Source organism: Pezoporus occidentalis, unplaced genomic scaffold (genome assembly GCF_034315485.1).
Source record: "Pezoporus occidentalis ecotype Australia unplaced genomic scaffold, CSIRO_AGI_Poc_V1 ctg10, whole genome shotgun sequence".
Lineage (NCBI taxonomy): Eukaryota > Metazoa > Chordata > Aves > Psittaciformes > Psittacidae > Pezoporus > Pezoporus occidentalis.
The window spans coordinates 2,911,856-2,931,783 of record NW_026912779.1 but is presented as its reverse complement, the minus strand read 5'-3'; the positions used below and the strand labels follow the sequence as shown (position 1 = coordinate 2,931,783).

The 19,928-nt window shown below is 40.6% G+C and overlaps 1 protein-coding gene and 1 long non-coding RNA gene across 7 annotated transcripts in view; both read right to left on the bottom strand.

Moving 5' to 3' along the window:
- The window catches only part of VRK2 (VRK serine/threonine kinase 2), a 46,712-nt gene extending 30,904 nt beyond the window's left edge, over nt 1-15,808 (bottom strand). For 5 of the 6 annotated variants that reach the window (XM_062609389.1, XM_062609407.1, XM_062609415.1 and 2 more), the window contains exons 1-7: nt 15,609-15,667; nt 15,312-15,452; nt 4,438-4,493; nt 3,883-3,952; nt 2,982-3,069; nt 2,733-2,841; nt 1,683-1,775 (exon numbers count right to left, since the gene is read on the bottom strand). In XM_062609389.1, coding sequence (XP_062465373.1) covers nt 1,683-1,775; nt 2,733-2,841; nt 2,982-3,069; nt 3,883-3,952; nt 4,438-4,493; nt 15,312-15,447 — 552 coding nt within the window. In that variant the 5' untranslated portion in view covers nt 15,448-15,452; nt 15,609-15,667. Of the gene's footprint in view, nt 1-1,682; nt 1,776-2,732; nt 2,842-2,981; nt 3,070-3,882; nt 3,953-4,437; nt 4,494-15,311; nt 15,453-15,608; nt 15,668-15,691 lie in introns of those variants that run through there. The other variant, XM_062609399.1, reaches the window with a different exon arrangement.
- Nucleotides 15,809-17,878: 2,070 nt separating this feature from the next.
- LOC134158168 (uncharacterized) lies at nt 17,879-19,725 on the bottom strand. The gene is made up of 3 exons (XR_009962623.1): nt 19,333-19,725; nt 18,668-18,773; nt 17,879-17,944 (listed from the first exon to the last, which is right to left on the bottom strand). It is a non-coding gene; the product is annotated as an uncharacterized LOC134158168 (long non-coding RNA).
- Nucleotides 19,726-19,928: the final 203 nt, after the last annotated feature.

Here is a 19,928-nt window from a genome sequence, read left to right as displayed (position 1 = left end):
ACACCTTACAAACTCAAGCAAATATTAGAAATTCTCTCCTGTGAGCTCTTCTGAATTAGAATGTGAACTTCTTAAAACGTTTCATAGAATAATTTCAATGGAAAAGAAATTGTACTGAAACAAAATTCTACACAAAACCTCTCAGCAGTAACATATACTTTGTATATGTTGGGCTAGGCAGTACTTAAAATGGAATAAGTATTGATTTATTTAATGTAACAAGTTTCCACCAAAAACCTCTGTCCAGCAACTCACAAGTACCTTATTTTTAATCTCTCAGTGAATTCATGAAAACAAAATACTAGTATAGCACAATCTTCATGCAGAAAAGATAAGAAGCAAATCAGAATATCACCCCACAATGTGGCTAATACAAAAGCAGCAGATCAAAGTCAGCTACATGTCTTAAAATTTTATGATTACTGTAAATGGACACTTCCAAAATGACTTCAATATGAAAAACAGCAGCATATCTTGCTGTCATAAAAATATACAATAGCTAAGACAAAAAAAGTCATTTGAGTATGTTAATGGGTCTGGGTAGCAGATCATTTTGCCTCTAAACAGCCACCTCCTTTGGATTCAGTAGGCTGGAAAACACCATAAACTGAGATTATGTACTGGCTGCTACTACTTTTTAAGACCCTGGTTGTTTTAAACAGCCATCATAGTTTTCAAACTATGGGGTTTAGAAAGCTGGAAAGTTAATTTTGACTTCAACATCTAACTTGAAACTTGTAAAAAAGCAGCTATAGTTAATCGTTCAACCCCCAATGGCAGGAGCTGTTTTGCAAGATCTGTTTCTTAATCACTGCAGCAGAAAACACAAATACTGAAAGAACAGAAGTATTGCTTACGGCTCATTATATTTAAGTGAAGTTAGAGACATCCTTTCTTCCTAAATGATATTTTTCCCAAGAAAAAAAGCAAACTTAGATTTTATTAATACAGGAATAAAAAAAAACAAAAAGACATGGTAAAAGTGTGTGGAATATGACAGGATCAAAAGATTTGTTTCAAAACGTTTCACCAAAATACTTCAATTTCTAGGCTGGCTTTAGGCTTTAGAGTGTTAGAGAGCAGCAACTGTAATCCTACTTACCTGTTATACAGAATCATAGAATAGTTAGGTTTGGAAAGGACTTAAGATCATCCAGTTCCAACTCCCCTGCCATGGGCAGGGACACCTCACACTAAACCATATCACCCAAAGCTTTGTCCAACCTGGCCTTGAACACCGCCAGGCCAGGTGTTGTAATATCCATTGTAATATCTATTACAACAAGCAGGACATAAGAGTTCGCAAGCATGGAAACATATGACAATATTAGCCAGGTAGACCTTCCCAAGAATGACAATACAAAGAGCCACATCCTTAAACTTTACTAATAAACTGGCACAACCTAGAACAGCAATTAGATCTTTGGCTTACCCTCTTGTTTAGCTGACCCATACATACCAGCACCCCAGTCAGCAGAGCACAAAGCAGAGGTCTGTTCTGCTTGCTTCTCAGACCTTAAACACCACAGAACCCCTCTCAGATTTGTTGTAAGAGGTTGTGAGTGCTCATGCATAAATTTCTTTTAATATGTGAATTGGTGATGCTGAATATACATGACTTAAAACTATCAAACTGTTATGAACACATTAGAGGAACAGTGTAGATAAGTAAACATATTTACCTCGTGTGGATTGGCGTAGCCCAAAAGTAGATTTGCTGCTTTAATATCACCATGAACATACTCATTTTCATGTATATATTCTAAGGTATCCAACTAGGAAAGGATTTAGAACAGAAAAGAAAACATCATCATCTTCTCCACTCTGTCCCTAACCCCACCACCAAATATTTCTCACACATGGAAATCTAGGCTACACAGACTGAGCTGGCTAACTGTTTTTGTGTTAGAGCACAAGGACTACCCACTCTGTCCACAGGGTCTGCTCCCACCAGACACATAGGTGTATGGCAAATCAAAAATAGGCTGTGCTTTGCCATGAGGTATCCCTCTGTAACTACAAGCACTAGCGTAAGGTCACAAAGCAAGAATGAATCTAGTACTTTATAAACACTGAAGGAAATTTTGGGAACACAAAGCTCTCAAAAAGAACATACTCTAAACCTTAAGGTTTATAATATATTTGATCCTGACAGTTATTCTGTTACCTGCATTTCATGTCACCATCCCCCTGCATCATCACCATCCTCTTTCACCTCTTTACTGAGGTACAAAATAGCTCCAATTGTTATTCAAATCATGTTTGCACTTGGAAACTCATGAAAAGAACATTCTAGTCCTCGTGTTTGGAAGGTACAGAGAGTGTTACAAGTTTGTCAACCATGTGGCTACAAAAGCCTTTCACTTTTTTTAATAATTATTATTATTATTATTCAGTTTAAAAGGAAACTTTGGAGGTGTCCAGCTTAAATCCCCTGCTTCAAGCAGGTCTAATGTAAGTTAGATCAGGCTGTAAAAGAGATTTAGATAGTCAGGTTTCAGAGTCCCCAAGGAGGGACATTTAACAGCCTCTGGGAAGCATGTTCCAGTGCTAAGACACTCTTTCTGTAAAAGCTTATCCTTACACTCAGATTAAAACCAAGAACATACATAGCATTTACATATTTTTTTCTGAACTCAAGAGCCACCTAAAGGAACAATATTGGAAAGATAATTTTCCAATTGAACTCAGCAAGTTCAAGACACAGCAATTTTGCCTCTCTCTGTACATACCATTCGTGCCCCAAGTTGCAGAACAGTCTCCTTCTTAAATCTGCTTCCACAACCTTCAAAGATTCGCTGAAGGTCTTGCCCCAGTCTCTCCATAACCATGAACCTATAGCTACCAGGAAAGATGTAACAGGAAGGAATCCTTTAAGGCAGTACTGCAAGTTTGTGTCAAATTGAAAGGACTTATCTCCATTTTCTTGAAAATGGATCTTCAATGAATTTGAGGCTTAATTACAATTCATCTTTTATTACCTTTTTCCCTTGTACTCAGCCAAGCCTGATCCCCAAAACACTGGAATTCCTAAACATCTTATTTTCTTGAGATTCGTCCATTTTCTTACTGTAATAATAATAAAGAAAAAACATTGGGTTAAAGAAAACTGGAGAATTTCAGGTTTGGAGTGAGGTTTTCTTGCTGGTTTTGTTTTAGCTATCAAGCCAAGACATCGAATGAAACAATGAAACAAGTAATGATTTTGTAGTTTGTGTAGCAAACAAGTCAGCCCATAACTTTAAAGTTCTCTGCATTTTGCAAAACAAGAAGCAGCTTTTGTTCTATCAGTGTGGTACTTGGTTCTCTTAGAAGGCAGATAAACAATTATCAATAGCTGGAGAAATAATTCCTTCTGAAAATCTGCTTCGTTCCATACAGAATGATTCAAGGCATCAGAAGTGCTTGTGTCTACCAGCAAGCTAAGTCATCTAAAGTCTTTAGGACATTTCCTGTGAATCAATCAAATCCATGTTTAAGTGTGTGCAGAATCAAGTGCCTTGATTACTACTAAATCCTGCGATGATTACGCACACTCTTAGCTCTGCACATGGAAATTGTTACTAGCAGAAATACACTCAGCAATTAGTCCATGTACTACCTCTGTTCTAAGGCTGGCCTCTCTCTTGAGTCCATTCACTGTGCACTCTGAAGTGAGCACAGAATGCATTTGGCACACTTTTACTCTCCCTTCTGATCAAAAAGGAGAAAGATAACATCCAAGCAAAGAAACATAAGAGCAATCTAAAATTATTACAGCACCAACAGTATTAAGTCAGTGGATACGAAATGAGTTCACTATCAACAACAGTTCTTACTAGAAGCAGTTAAACCCAAACTTGCTCTTAAATCTATCAGAATCAGAACTGATATATTACTTACTCTGCTCTTGTTTTGCAGCCCTCTGGTAAAATTTCAGTTCAGAAAATAAGGGGCCATTTTCAAGATATTCCTATTGAGAAATAAGCAAATTCAGTATCATAAAACACATTAGAAAAGCAATGGTTTCTCAAGAAAAGAGAAATTCAAGAGAATGAAACCCCTTCCCCCCCCCCCCCTCCCATACTTCATGCCATATGAGATGTCATTTTAATAAGTTGTTTGGCCACACATTTTCTTAAACAACTCAGATTCAGGAATGATTTAAGACACTTTTTTCAAAAATCCTGTAAATGAGGTGTGTTCAAGTTCATATCCTGATTTTCCTTACTAAACTGTTGAGGGCAGTAACCAAGGAAAGGAAGGAATCAACTCAAGGAAACATTGTGAGTCATAGAAATGCCAAAAACATCCCCAAGCAGGGAAAGTAATTCAAGATATAAAAAACAAAAAGCACAAGCACTCAGTACAGACCCAATGCTGACAATAAGGACAGACAATAAAGAGAAAGAACTGTGTGCACAAGTTAATAATTTAGTAATGAGATCTACACATTACCACTTTAATTACATGCACTGCATCATCTTCTACAGGAACACGAGTATGAGGGGAAGCTGCAAAATGAGAAAGAGAAGGGATCAAGTTGTGTGAAGCAAAATACGATTACAAATAAAAACCAAGCTAACAATGCATAAGGTGACCAACAAAATACATGACAAAGATACCCAACATTTTCTCTGAATTCCTGCTTTTAAAAGCTAGAGGTTTGCAAAGTTCAAAGAGAACCAAAACAAATCCCACACACATGTGGAAGCTTTAATCAACAAGTACTGAGGCAATTTTAACCCACATTTTCAGAACTCTCTTCCTAGATGCTAATTAAGGAGTAAGCAGGATGTGCCCACTACACCTTTGCACCACAATGAGGTATTCCATTATAACACACTATGTTGAAGTCATTCCAGTCAATTGGATAACCTCTGTATTTGGTTGCTGCCAATTCACTGTCGTGACAAAGACACCACTTAAAAGTTGTGACCTACATTATGCCTTTAGAGAGGATTGTCTGCTTTCCTCTATTACAAATTAGTTTGGCCCTAGAACTGTGATTTCTATTCTGACATTATTTAGACACTGGCCTAAGTTAGGGATAGCACAGCCACCACCTGCCTAAAGGGGAGACAAGGGATTGTGCCTCTAACTGCAAGTACAGATTTCAAAACAATAATTGACCACATGTGCCAATTACAGCCCAGGAGACAGAACCTCTCTGCACAGACAATGCAATCCTATTTTTTTCTGACCCTGAGAGAACTATCAGTTCTCTCTGATACTACTGAAGCTACATGGAGCTACACTGGGATTAAAATTTAATGAGACTAAATCATCTTTTAGAATCATCACTGAAAAGAAAACTAAAAAAGAATACAGTTCCTAGGAAATAAATGTCCCTTTCAAACTTCTTGTAATGATCAAATACCAACAACAGCCCAGGTGTGAAACACTTCAACTATCAGCACACACAAAAATAGACTCCTTTTATCCATGTAATAAAAATAAAGTAAACTTGGATCTCACCAAACCATCAAAGCTTATATTTTTTGGTGGTCAGGGCACAAAAATATTTTGAACAGCCCCCTTCAGCTGCCATCTTCCTTTAATTCTATTCGGCAATTGGGTTGAATCTGGCAGCATATACACCCCAAACACCCATAGGGTCCCCACTGCCTTCTGCTTGACACTCCCCTGCGTGAATGCTTCTATACTAGTAACGCATTAAGATAAAATGAACATATCCTAAAACAGTAGCTCTGGAAGGTGTGAACTGTCTGTGGACTGGAACAAGAAGTGGTCATATTCAAAAGACAATTTAAAACTATCATACAACCAGGAAGGAAGTTTTGGTAAACTTCATTCTTACCATATTATTGTACTGAACTGGGAATTGAGACACAAGTGCTTGAGTCTCTGACACATGCAGACTATGTGTTAATAACCGAAGACATTACTTTAAAGGAATATATCCCATGTGTTTTCATGGTATTCAACAACATCACATTACCCAAACAATTAGATATGCTCCGTGACACAGATCAGAAAAGAACCTGTGTATAAGAAAAATGTATTTTAATATCAAATTACTTAACAAGGTTTGATAGGTATAGAGAAGAATCAAATTTAAATGTATTTGAAAGAGTCTGATCTAACTTCCCTGTAGACAACCTGACATTTTCTAAAGAGAGGCCTCAATCATGGTAATCTGGAACAGACAGAAACAGCTGTCAGGGTAATGAAGAAGAGCAATTAACAGGAGGTAGCCCAGCAAAAGGGCCTGACCCCCATGGTTCTTCCACTGTGCCAGCGTGGATGGGTTTTGGAGTCACACTGAAAGAACATCCTGAAGAAAAATACAACCAAAACTAACTGGCAGTTGTTAACAATGTGAAAAGGGAGAAAAGTCAGGCAAAGCCCAACAAGATTCAGGAACAGATGCTCCTCAAAATGAGTAGCATGACATTCAAATCCACAAAAGGAGAAATTGTATTATTGGGTTTACTGCACATCCATGAAACAAGGTGTAACATTCACAATGAATAACACTCTAAACTTCACACAGATGAGGCTGAGACAATTAGTCTCATACATACAGCTAAGCAGGAGCTGCATGTGTACCTTGTGTTGCATCATTTTAATTAACCATTCAGGCAGCAACATTTTAGTGCAGCTCAGAAATAAGACAGACTAATTTTTTTGTGTCCATAAATAAACATAAATGGTTTTTAAAAAATTGTCTCATTACTATGTATAGTTACTTAACAGACTGGAAAGGCTCCCAAGGTTTAACAAACAGTCTGATTACATACCTCATAGACCACCACCACATACTCTCCTGCGAGTTTAGCTCATAGTTAATTACTGTATACTCGTAATTAGCCATGTGCTAGCCTCGTTCTGTGTGGTAGCACATGGCTATTTATAATACTACAAGCAGTTTAATGCTAGACTGCAGGACAGTAAGCAGAGACCCTGCAGGAGAGCAATGCTGATAGGCAGGAGGTCTCTGATGGCATGTAAGTACATGTATAGAGTACCAGGAGCACTATATGGCAACATTGTGTTTGCAAAGGATATCTTGAAATAGCATAACAAGTGTAAGAGTTCCCAGTTTACAGTTCACATTGTTTTGATCAACTAGATATGCACAATCTCCTTATATCTGGGAGTGGGGGTTTGTGGGTGGTGCTGTTGATGTATGCACACAATCAAAACCATTGTCTACATAATTGTTAACTGGGAACACTGGTGCAAGATGAACCTGTGTAGGGGGCTGTAGCTGTTTCTATTTCATGCCAAGATGAGTCTCACCAAACACTTGCAAAGGGCAAAGGACAGCTCTATTTTCCCTTCCTCCCTTTCATTCCACAGTCACAGCTACCACGCCAGTGAAAAGCATACAAACTTAACATGCACTCCGAAATGAAGCTGTGCAGTGAGATTCACATTCTTTGCCATCATTTCCAACTGTTGTGCCTACACAACACAGCAAATAACTCACCCCAAATTAACCAATGTCCAGAATTCCCTAGTTTCACCCAGGCACAGTAGTTACAGTCTCATCATCCACTTTAATGGTAAATTCCATTTGTTTTGTTGCCGAGTGCCACAACTTTAATGAATGGAGATTTCTAAATGTTAATAAGACATGGTAACAAAAGGGTGTTTCTGGATGAGCTGGTTTCCTACAACCACACAGCACAATTGCGTGCAGTTTGACAAAGAACAGTGCCAATTCTATTTGCCAGTTCAAACGTGCTTGTTGCACTTTTAGCAGTTCATTTGTGGCAGTCACACTTGGAATATGGTGAAATATTTTCAATGGCTCTCCCAGAACCAGTTTTGTTGACAAAGTTTACACAGTGGAAAAGAAAACAGCATTGATTTGGCAGTTTGGAAAAACATCCCTGCTCCTGTCCGCAGCTGGTGTCTTTGCCACTGCTGGCTATTTTGAAGATATATTTGTTTAGAAAACGTGTAAAATTGGTTTCAGAAGTTCTTGGGTTGCTAGCTGGGTTTTTTGCTTTGTTTCATTGGTTAACTGATCCCAAAGAGTTATATGGGCACTTGAGTTTTTTGCAGGAATAAAAACTAACCTCAAAAATACCACACTTGGAAGTTACAGGCTACCTGTTAAAAAGCTGGGAAAATTCTGACCCTGTTTAAGTCAAGCCAAGAGCTGTTCAATTCAATGGCTAACAAACAGGGGCGGGGGAAGTGTTGCTCAAAGCATCTAACAATAAAAACCAATCCAAGCTGCAGGAATATAGTTACCAAAATCAAAATGTACACATGTAAATAAAAAGTCGTATCTACTATTTAACACATGACTTTGAATATTTCCTGCCTATGGAGGGAAATACCAGTACTGGGAAGTACTGGTACTAAGGAGAACAAAGGACATCACTTTCTCCACTCTGCCTTCACAATATCCAGTGTTTCCCAAGAACTGAAATATTCAGTGCTTGAAGGGTGTTTGCAGTCCGCTTTTAATGTAGCCCAAGGAACACCTACTTCTCTGCTTATATTGTTACTTTATCATGCATTATCATTTCCTGGACAAACTCTTTCCTGAGCAGTGTTTACATGACATGGTTTTTGTATAGATTCTTCTTCTATGTAGTTTTATGAATATAGGGGGTTATTTACACAAATTATATGTACCCGTGTACCACGCTTGTGAAACCACCTGCCATCAACCCTAACTAAACTGGCTTTGGTAGAAAATTGTGCTCAACTGCTGAACTGTTTTGCAGACAACTGCAAATACCTCCCAGGTTAAGGACAATCAGTACTGGCAGGAAATTTCACTACATTTCTTACTCATCTTCGAATGAACCCTTAATCATGACTCACTAGAGCCAAAGTTTTGTATTCCACTGCAATGGAAGCCACTGTTTGACTTTCAGAATTACTAACTTTAAGCTGGAATAGGTATGACACATCCTTTAACCCCAGGCAAAAAAAAAGGTATCCATGATCTGCTCTTACAGCACTCTCAAATGGGAGTCTGGGAATCCTAGAATGATTGGGGTTGGAAGGGATCCTAAAGCCCATCCAGTTCCAACTCCCTGCTATGGGCAGGGACACCTTCCACCAGATCAGGTTGCTCCAAGCCCCGTCCGACCTGGCCTTCCAGCCCTCTAATATTTCAAACTTGATGTACAAACTGCAATCTGGCAAGATTCTGCTCCAGCCCATCCACTAGTCTGACTTGTGGACTAGTGTGGTGGACTAATGAACAGCATGACAATGGCTCCCAAATCACAGGTCCATACATATGGAACAAACAAAACAAACCAACACATTATGTGGCAGATACTCAAATATAATGGCAATGATCTCTGCAGACTTTGTAACAGGCTGTAGACTACTGTGTCAAAATGAGTTCTGCTTTCCAAGTTAGGACTTCTAGCCTACAGAGGACCAAAAAAAAAAGAAGAAAAGGGAAGATTCAAGGGGAAGCAGCCATCAGCAAGAGCTAGTTGAAGTAAGGAGTATTTCCTCTTTAACAAATGGTGCAGGCTGATCCTGCACCATGTGGTCAGCTCTAAGTAACCACTAAGTAACAAAATCAGGCTAAATATATGATTTGGTTGCCTACAGACATGGTGAACAATTAGATCATCTGCTTGCTGTATCTATATTTATACAGTTTTATATTAGTAACAAGATATAAAGCCTCTTTCCTGAAGTGGTGTTTGTCTAACAATGAATTTATTTTCACACTAAGCTTCACACCTGCAGGTACAATGAGACCTTTGCTGAAATGCATTCTAACATCTGAAGGTTAAGAAAAATCCAACCCTAACCAGACAATTATCTGATATTGCTATTAATTACAGGGGCTTGCTATTAATATTCTTGTCTCCACTGAGTTTATAAAAATCCTGCTGAACATATATCTTTTGGTGTCATTTTTACTGCATTTTTGTAAATTGCTGCACTGTTGTAAATATTTTCAGTGAAGTTAATTTAACCCACGGCTGAAGTTTCTCTAGAACCAATTACTAAAACAATGCCTAATGTAAACCAGGGGGTGGAACTAGATGATCTTAAGGTCCTCTCCAACCCCTAACTATTGCATGACCCTATGAATGATCAGCATGACGATGACAGAATGTGCTCCCATCGAGGCTTCTCTCCCTTGACAGATGCACACCCCTGCTCACAGCTATACAAACTATCCATGGAAATTACTCTTTCTGTAACAGAAACAAAGTTTATTTCACACCTCAGCCTGGTCCCCAGAACACCAGGCCTCAGAACATCAACAGCAGGGTATACTATGGTCCAAACTTTACACAGAACAAGCCACAGCCAGGCTTCTTCCCTGCCCACAGCAGATCTCCCTTTGCTGCTAGTATTAAAAGGCAATATTCACCCATTTAATCACTGGTTGCTGCTCAAGTGGATATTCTTTGCCTCTTCTGGAAAATCATGGGGAGGGGGAAGAAAATGCCAGTGTGCTGGCTGTAGTGGTGACTGATCTCCAAGTAGGGCTGAATTTGATTATGACTTTATCAGTACATACTTTCCTGAGCTTCCGATATTCTAACAACACATGCAAAAATAGCAGACAGACAGCATCACCTGAATACCTGCTGCAAAGCAGCTCAAACAATGGTTTCAAAACTGTTAATGTTCATCTACCACTTGGTGCTAACACACTAAAATTGTTAAATACAATAAAAACACTTTTACCATGGAATAAGTTCTATTGTAAAAGACCCCATCTAACAAAACATATGTATATAAATGTAAAAAAATAATATTTTGCAGAACCATCAGCTTCCATGAGAAAGAAGCCTGTAGGCAGGTAGTGAGTGCTGTGTGCAGCACATTTCACTGTAACACTGGAATTTTAACAAAACATTGTGTGACCTTTCTGCATTTAAATTTTCAGTCCAAATTGTGCGTTAACAGAGTGCTTGCAGCAGGATTAGAGAATGATTTATATAAAGACTGGTGTTAATTACTGACTGGGATCAGGAAGATAAATGAGGAAATGTAAGGATCTCAGTAGCACCCTCCTCAACTCTTGCTTCATTTTCCAGTGTACTGCCACTGTTCTCTACAGGGCTACAAACCAGTCATGAGACCACCAATATGCCATGTTCTTCCCCAGTTGCTCTTCAATTTGCTCTATCAAAGAGCTAACAGTTCTGTCTGAGGTGCCTGACAGAAACTGAGCACCAGTAACAGAGATAAACCTTCTAACAAAAAAAGGCATAGCTAATTTCTGCTTATGATCCATCTTGCCCTTGTTATGGCAAAACCAGTGTTTGAGAGAACATCATTAGGCAGCTTCTATTGCTTCTGGCAGCAGAGGAAACTGTTCTTTTCAGGAGCATTGGGAAGAATCAGTATTTGTAAGCCTTCAGCTGCTGGATTTGCTCTGGTCAAGATCAAAATGCAAAAAGGGAATCCAAGGGAAGGAATGAGTCAATAAAGAAATAGACAAGATGGCACAGATGGAAAAGAGAAAGAAAACCAAGGAAAATGTTAAGTTAGGCAGGACTGAACTTGCAGATAGCAGTGACTTTCAGGTATGTGATTAGAAATTTGGAAGCCCCGCTCACAAAGAGACTACTTGCATCCGAGGACTCAGGGCCAGTAAATGCCTTTCAGCAGCTTTGATTTAGTGAATAGAACCTTCCATGGAATGCATCCCTTGTAAACAGATTTTGCAGAGATAATGTAAAATTTCTCAAGAGCATGATTATATTATTATAATATAGATTTATGGAGTATGGAGTAGCCTTAATGGGAAATTAAGCTATAACAATGCACATCAAAATCTTTACACCAGTACTGTAAAAAGACTTATTAAAAGATATAGCCAGCAAAGTTAACCTTTACTTTTATAAATGGGCTGTACTGTTCATATCTGGAAGGCAGTCGAACCTGTCTCCACCCCCTTGTCTTTCCCACCTCTCTACTGCTCTTTCTGGGTTAGCATCTCACTGAAAAGTTTAGTGGTCCTCTCACATCTTGTTGTATATGCACATATGCACTAAAAACTAGTCTGAACAGCACAGAGGAAGAAGGTGCCTCTCAGCACCAAGCATCCATATCTTAGTCTCAAAAGTTTTGTCATCTACTTCATTCCCCTTGACTCTCAAAGATAGCTGAACTCTTTCATATGATCAAGTGTAAAAAAAAAAAATGCTACTGAATGATATTTACATAATACATAATATATCAGAGATAAAGAGGTGGACAAAGTGAGAAAGCTCCAGTGTCAATATCTGGGGCTAAATCTAGCCCATATCTCCTTTTAACTGTAGGATGAGCTATGCAGAGAACTGAGCCTTCAGTTATCATTCATGTATCATGTATCATTCACTACCCCTTCTGAAAGAAGAGATTAAATGAATGCAAATACCATTACAAAAGTGGCAGCTGCATTTCTTCAGCCATGCTGCCACTTACAAAAAAAACCCCACAGAATAGTAACACCAAGGCTCCTAGGTTGTATTCTCATTCCCAACTAATCACTGACTGCTTTACACCTCAGTTCAGTGGGAGCCAAGCTCAACAAACACCACAATGTGAAATCACCTCAGCAGTCTGTGTGATCAGCAGAAAACTAATCAGATCTGCATGAGACTGTCCAGATCCCATGTGCTGTACACCCACAAGGTCCGGTGTGGTTTGACTGCAACAGAAAATGACAAAGCTATATTCTAAGTGATTCAGGAACACAACATTTTTTGTCTTACACTGGAGAGCTACACCCACTACAACCTTGCTTGCTGCACTGCATTCCCTCTGTTCTTCCTCTCTGTAGGGTCCTTCTGCAAGTTCCATCTTCCAGTCATTTATCCTTGAATGGCAATATCCAGAGACACCTTAACATCATTTCTTAGCTCACGCTAAGCTCTATTTTCTTATGGTAACATCTCATACATGCTCTATGCACAGCATCTGTTGAACATAATCCACTGATTATAGAATCACAGAATCAACTAGATGGTTCAGGAAAGGTCATAACAAGCTATCAGATATATCAAAAAGAAAAGAATCTAAAAATTCTAATACTGCCCTAACCTTTGGCTCCTCTATAACTATTAGTTGAAGCTTCTGGTTCAGTCTGTTGAGCAGTTAGGAATGTGTCAATGATATGAATTCCATAGGAAGCCAAACCAGAAACTCCACTACAGGAACCCATCAGATGCACTCCAACTACTAACAGCAACATAAAGATGCAAACCAGTTTCTTCAGACAGCCTCAAACACGCACTTTTTGAGGAATCCCACCGAATCTAGTCCAGATCAGACCACACCAAATCCAGTCCAAAGTAAAACAAACCTTCCACTTTATTTGAGTGTAGGTGTAGGGCCATACCCACCAACTGTTGCCATTTACTCATTCATTTCTGTTATACCAAACTATTTGCAAACCTTTTCTCCAGGTTTTTCAATGACTGTGTTTACTTGGCAGGAAAGTAGAAGCAGTGACATTTAGGTTGTTACTGAAATCTTTTTGCTTCATCTACACGTGCATTCAGTAGGATGAAGTGCAAGTTTACGCCTTTTTCCCCTCCCAGAAAGTTTCTCCACTCAAATCTGAAGTCTAGATGAACTAAGTCCAATTGCACAAGTAAAATTACCCACCCTCCTGTAGTTTACAGTCACACACAAATAGCTGGAAGAACAGCACAACTGGGCACCCACTTTAGAGAAGCAACATCTGAACACATATGGGACTATGGCACCATGAAATAAAATACAAGTCTTCAGTTGCCATTCAGTTCTTTGTGATTAACCATAATGGGCATGAGGAGGGGGGAAAAAAAAAAGAAAAAAAAAAAACAAAAAAAGGAAATGAAAAACACTTCAGTGCAACATAAAATGTTCCTAAACAGCTGAAAGCAGACGAGCACCATGAGATAGCCAGGCAGATGTAACAAAGGTCACAATCAATCTGTCACTAAGAGACCAGTGGCACCCAAGTGCTACATTTATGTCTGCAAATACCAAAAGAGCAAACATGCTAACCCTTCTACAGAAAGAGCACACTTTTTCTCTCTACTGTAGGTGCCTGATGCTGACAACTCCTGATGGACAACTCCTTCACCTCCATGAAACCACATTAAATCCAGCACAGCTCAGCATATTAGAAAGGAGTTACTAAAGACAATTGATAATGCACATGGCACATGATGCCTGTTCTAATGAATACTTGTCTCATTATAAAGATCTGGAAATCACACTAAGTGGAAAGCTCATGCTTCGTAACAGTGTTTGAACAGATCATTTTCCAACAAATCACTCAATATGAAGGAAACATCATTAAGAAACCAACTGAAAAAAAAACAAACCCAGGAGTAGGAAACAATCAAAACTATTTTCCACGGCAACCACACAAAAAGAAAAATCGTAAAACAAGAAGGTTTAGCTGGTTTATGCAAAGGGAAGTTGATTTATGTATAGGAGTGACTTGCTCATGAAGATTTAAACGTTAATACTCTAAATAGAGAGATAACATATCTCTAACTTACACAGATCATGTTTGGCTCCAGAGGCGATGTACTAAACTACTTCTAGATAACTCTTTACTGCTGTCTTATACAAGTTCAGTTTAGTTCCTAACAGCCACTGCGGACCACTTTGCCTGTACGTGTTTGCCGTGGGGAAAAACAAATAAAACACACCCCCCTCCCCAAAAAATCCCAAATTTAATATTGCCTTGCAAACAGGATTTGCTGTTTCATAGAGACCAGCAATAGTAACATACATTATATGCTCTCCAGTGACCCAAAATGCTTTACAAACTGCCTTTCAGAACCATTCATTCCTCAGAAAACGCCGCCTGAGTGAAATGCAACAGCTTCTTCCGAAGGAAACACAGAAAGCTAGCTAGGACAGAGCAAATAAAGGACAGCTTTTCCACCTCTGGTGAAAAGTTTTATTTCAGAGGCAACACCCAGCTAACTGCTACGCGTCCTGGATGGAAACTAATGTAGTCTTGGCCAGAAGAGAACATTTCCAGTAAGCGGAAACCCAAGGAGTGCTCCAGAACACAGAACTGGCATCAGTCCAAAGCAGCAGCGAAGGAAAGCATCACCATTATATAGCCTCACTTGGCAACACTCTTCCGTGGTCTTTGACAGCAGCAGCACCTTGCCTACCCCACCTGAGCTCCACAGCAAAGCGCACAAGGAGCCAGCAAACTGGGCGTGGAGAACACACTGTACCATCAACAGCATTAGACCAAGACAGACGCCCAACAGGGTGCTGCAAACGTCAGAAAACCACACTTCAACACAGCTGACCACAAGCATGTAACTTTTAAAGACCATTCTGATTTATGTTAAGAAGTTGCAAAGACTTTTTACAAGTTACCCTCTTAACTACCACCACTATTTTACCTAAGTAGATCAAGCCAAATCCTCCCTGGCCGATCTGGCTGCCCAGCCGCCACACTTTCCCTTCGGTGTCTTTCAGGATCATGTCTCTGGGGAGAGGAACCGGCAGCTTGCCTTTGCCGCGATCCTTTGGCGGCATCGCACCTTGAGAGAGAGGAAAAAACGAAATCAAAAGCTGACTTTGATCAGAAGAAACAACATCCCTCCAAGTCCTTTGCCCAGCGGGCCCAGCTCGCTCCCCCTCTGGCCGCTTTTCCCCGTCCCGGGCCTTTCAGCGGAGCGGAAGCCGGGTCTGCTCACCCACTGCGGCGTCCGCTCCACCGGGATAGGGCAGTGAGCGCTGGGCCCCGCCGCCCGCTCCCCCCCCACACACACACACGCACCTCCACAGGAGCCCCTCGGGCTCCCTCCGCCGCCGGCCGCAAACTTCCCGGCCGGGAACTTCCCGCGGGGCGGGTGCAGGAGGCAGCGGAGGCGGTGAGCGGCCGTCCTCCCGCTGGAGCCCCGGCTCGGGCCCCGCTCCGCCGCCCGGCTCCCCTCAGCAGCGCGGAGCCCGCCCTGGGGGAGGCGCGCGCCGTTTCCCGCCTCCCGGCCGTGTGGCGCTGCCCGCTGAGGCGGCGGCGGGACATGGAGGAGGTCGATGAACAGCGGAGATTTCCCATCCCTTCGGCTGTCCCGCTTCTAAAGGTGCGCTGGCGAGTGAGGAACTCATCTATTTGGGTTGTTTTTTTCCTTTTTAAACTGTTTTGGTGCATATAGGTGTGTGTGATCGGGGTGTTCCGTGCCCGGGGTTAAAATAAAGTACAAAAGTCAGGTTGTAGCTTGGGAAAGGACCTCAAAGCTCCTCCAGCTCCAACCCCTGCCACAGGCAGGGACCCCTTCCACTAGAGCAGCTTGCTCCAAGCCCCTGTGTCCAACCTGGCCTTGAACACTGCCAGGGATGGGGCAGCCACAGCTTCTCTGGGCACCCTGTGCCAGCGCCTCAGCACCCTCACAGGGAAGAGCTTCTAAGGTCTAACCTGAATCTCCCATTTTAAGTTTGAACCCTGTGGTTTCATGACACAGCAAGGACTTCAGGAGCTGTAATGAAGTCATAGAGCCATCATGGTACCACCCCTCAGTCAAGCCACCTCACTTTGGCCTCAGGATCTTCCTGGCATAGCTCAAGGATCAATCCTACACATACAAACACTTTCCCAGGGCAGTGCTGGAGCCACCATCCCTGCAAATGTTCACACACCGTGTAGACGAGGCCCTCAGTGCCATGGGTTAGTGGTGGCCTTGGCAGGGCTGGGGCAAAGATTGGACTTCATGATTTTGAAGGTCTTTTCCAACCTTTTTGGTTCTTTGATTTCCAAACTTACCCCAAAGCCATCATGCAGCACCTCTCGTGTTCACACTGGGTGACATGGCAGAGGCTGGCGCTGCCCCAGAGTGCAGTGAGAAGAGCAAAGGCCAAATGACAGCCATTCCTGCACAGAAGTACAGATGGAGCTGAACCAGGGGTGGTGGGTCAGTCATATCACTGCCATTAGCTTGTGAGCTGATAATTAGAACCAACAACAAACCCTCAGTGCCCTTTAGCTCCCCAAGCACATAGAGCATACCTCTGATCACAAGCCACCATCTTGTGTGATCTTTGATTTATTAACAGGGTCCACTCACCCAGCCAGCACACTACACCTAGTTAGAGCTCCCTGGGGACCACCACATCTTCCCAGCAGTGACTTCTTGTCCTTATACATAAATAAATTTCACAAACGATGGAAGTCCAGAACTTCTTCAGCAACCACAGTTTGCAAGTAAACTTAAAATCGTAGAATCACAAAATGGTTTGGGTTGGAAAGGATCTTAAGATCTAGTTCCAAACCCCTGCAACGGGCAGGGCCACCTTCTCCTAGAGCAGGTTGCTCCAAGCCCTGTCCAGCCTGGCCTTGAACACTACCAGGGATGGGGCTGCAATAGCTTCTCTGGGCACCCTGTTTCAGTTCCTCATCACCCTCACAGTAAAGAACTTCCTCCTTATAGCTAACCCAAACTTTCCCTGCTTAAGCTTAAAAGAATTACTCCTTGTTTTATCACTACAGTTAATATTAACACAGATTGCGACTGAAAGTACATAATGCCATCAGTAGAGTAGGCCTTAACATAACAACCTTTACTGCTTCATCAGTCTTGCAGGCTTTGTTGTTTTAGCATTACTGAAAGGACCAGCTAAAGAATTGCCAGTAGAAAACTCATCCATAAAAAAGTCAAGATTCATTTGCTTTATGCCATAAAACTTTTTGTAGGGTTTTTCTCCTCTTTGGAACAGCTGTCAAAACAGGCTGTAGGAGGGTAGTGTTGGGATAGTTTTGTTTGTGTGTCGGGGTTTTTGTTGTGTTTCCCCTGCAAAAACCACCCAAACAACCCGAGATGCCTAGTGCTGCGTCAAAGAAACCATTACCATTCTCTGGAGAGAGCTAGCACCTTTATTCACACAGAGCACTTGGGCAATGCTGTCAGGGTGTCTCACTTGGGATGAGAGCCACTCTTCTGCCACACGCAAAAAGTCGTCTCAAAGAAAATTGTCTTCAAATAGTTACCTGGGAACCAGAGAACTTGCTTGTGTTGAAGGAGAAACCTTTTCTGCTCAACTGTTGCAAAAAGGGATTCACATGATTAAACCGAAAAGGATGCATTAGAGAGCTTACTGCTTCTGAGCTATCTTACCGTGCCTGTAGAAGTACATCAGGATAAGAAAGTGAAACAAATCTGGTGAGGTTTGCATCTGTCTTCTACGCGTTCAGCAGACACCAACGATAGCATTAGGTTGCTAGCAGAGACCTACATTGTTACGTAGTTTAAGGCTCCTTTTTTGGGGAACCAGGAGAAAACACCTACAAATTAAGAGACAAAATTGTGTAGAAATTGTGGTGTGGTTTTTTTTTTTCCCCCACACATTAAGTATGGATGAATAAAAAGGTACATGTTCCTAAAGAAACAAAATTGATTAGATATTCCTGTTTTTTTTCTGAGTACACAAGGCCTGCAGTTCATTTACATTTCATTCCCCCAAAACCATTGAGAATACTTTTAACATCAGGAAGTTAGTAGAATACATTGATTTAATGAAAGGTTGGTGTTCATTACAAAACTTCACAATTCAGAAATGTAAGTTGTTTTAAACTTACTTACTGCTTTTTATTCCTGAGCAAGGATAAGATCACAAAACGAAAACAAGTTCTGATGCATAATGAAGTCATCAGAAAAGGCTATTTCAAAAATACTCATTTCAAGCTAATAGCAAAACTAAAAGTAGAAACTAATACACCAGGCTCTATTTAACTGTTAATGAGTATAGTAGCATAATCTATTACTCTTTGAAGTCAGGCTACACAACACCCTTTTTACCCATGCAAGACTGATACATCCATAGGCAGCTGAGGTTTAAGGTCTTCAATTTTCAACTAAAGCTTTCCTTTCCTAAAAAAAAAAAACAAACAACTCTACAGCTTGAACTCTACTCAAAAGCAAAGGTATCTGAAGTCTTAGTTCCCTTTAATATCATGTGGCTCTTTCACAGCTTGTACAACTTAACAATGTCATGTAGCATAAAAAGGTTTAAAATATATATTCTGCAAGTCACAGAAAATAATTATCAGTTTGTTGACGTTTGGGAATTTGGCTTATTTTTATTTAAAAAAGCATTTACATAAAATTGAAGGCTTAAAAACTTTTATTGTTTATTGCAAGAGTTAAAAATCCCTCAGACAAGTGTACAGGAATGTGATAAGGACTAATAATACTACTCAGACTAATAAGCAAAAAACAATTTATTAAAAAGAGAAGCTTCCTGCATATATCAGACTCCTTCTGAAGGATGAGTTCATCTGTCACTTAAAATCAGATATTTATTAATAAGGCTGACAGAAATATATACAAGTGTCTAGAATGTATTTCATACAACTCTGTTCTAGACAACGCTGAACAAGGAATCAACACATGGACCTACTTAAAAATCAATAAAGACCAAAAACTTTACCTGAGAAAAGCTCTAATCAGACTAGACCTTGGTACTAGGTCCTTTGGCCCTATATATAACACATCCCTATGCTTTGTGGGTGGGACTGAGAAAACCTCTTGTGCTGCTGGGCTGAACTGGAGATAGGGTTGGTTTCTTTTTCTCCTGCTTACTGTCAGCCAGTTAGCAACTCTCCCAACAAACATGAGCTTCATTTAGTCAGGTTAAAGCCTCTGTTGCCTCTTCACAGTTGCTTCAAATTAGCAGTTAGCTGTTGTGATTTAAGGGGGGGTGAATGGCAAAAATAATGGCAGGTAGGGGTGTGGGCTTTTATTTGGTATTTGGGTTTGTTTGGTTTTGGTTTGTTTTCAGAAAAGACTAATTATGGTGGAAGTAATTTCCCTTTAAGGTGGTATAGCCACCATTACTGCCAAATTCAAGAATCATAGGAGAGAGGTGTGTATGTAATAAGAGTAAAAATACACAAATCATGCCTGCATCCGACTGGAAATGCTAACAAATTACTGTTATTGCACTTCCTCAGAGCACATTGTTTCAAACAGCTGAGGGCCACAGGCCCTTCTCATGAAGCATCTATCCTTCATGCATCTCAGGTA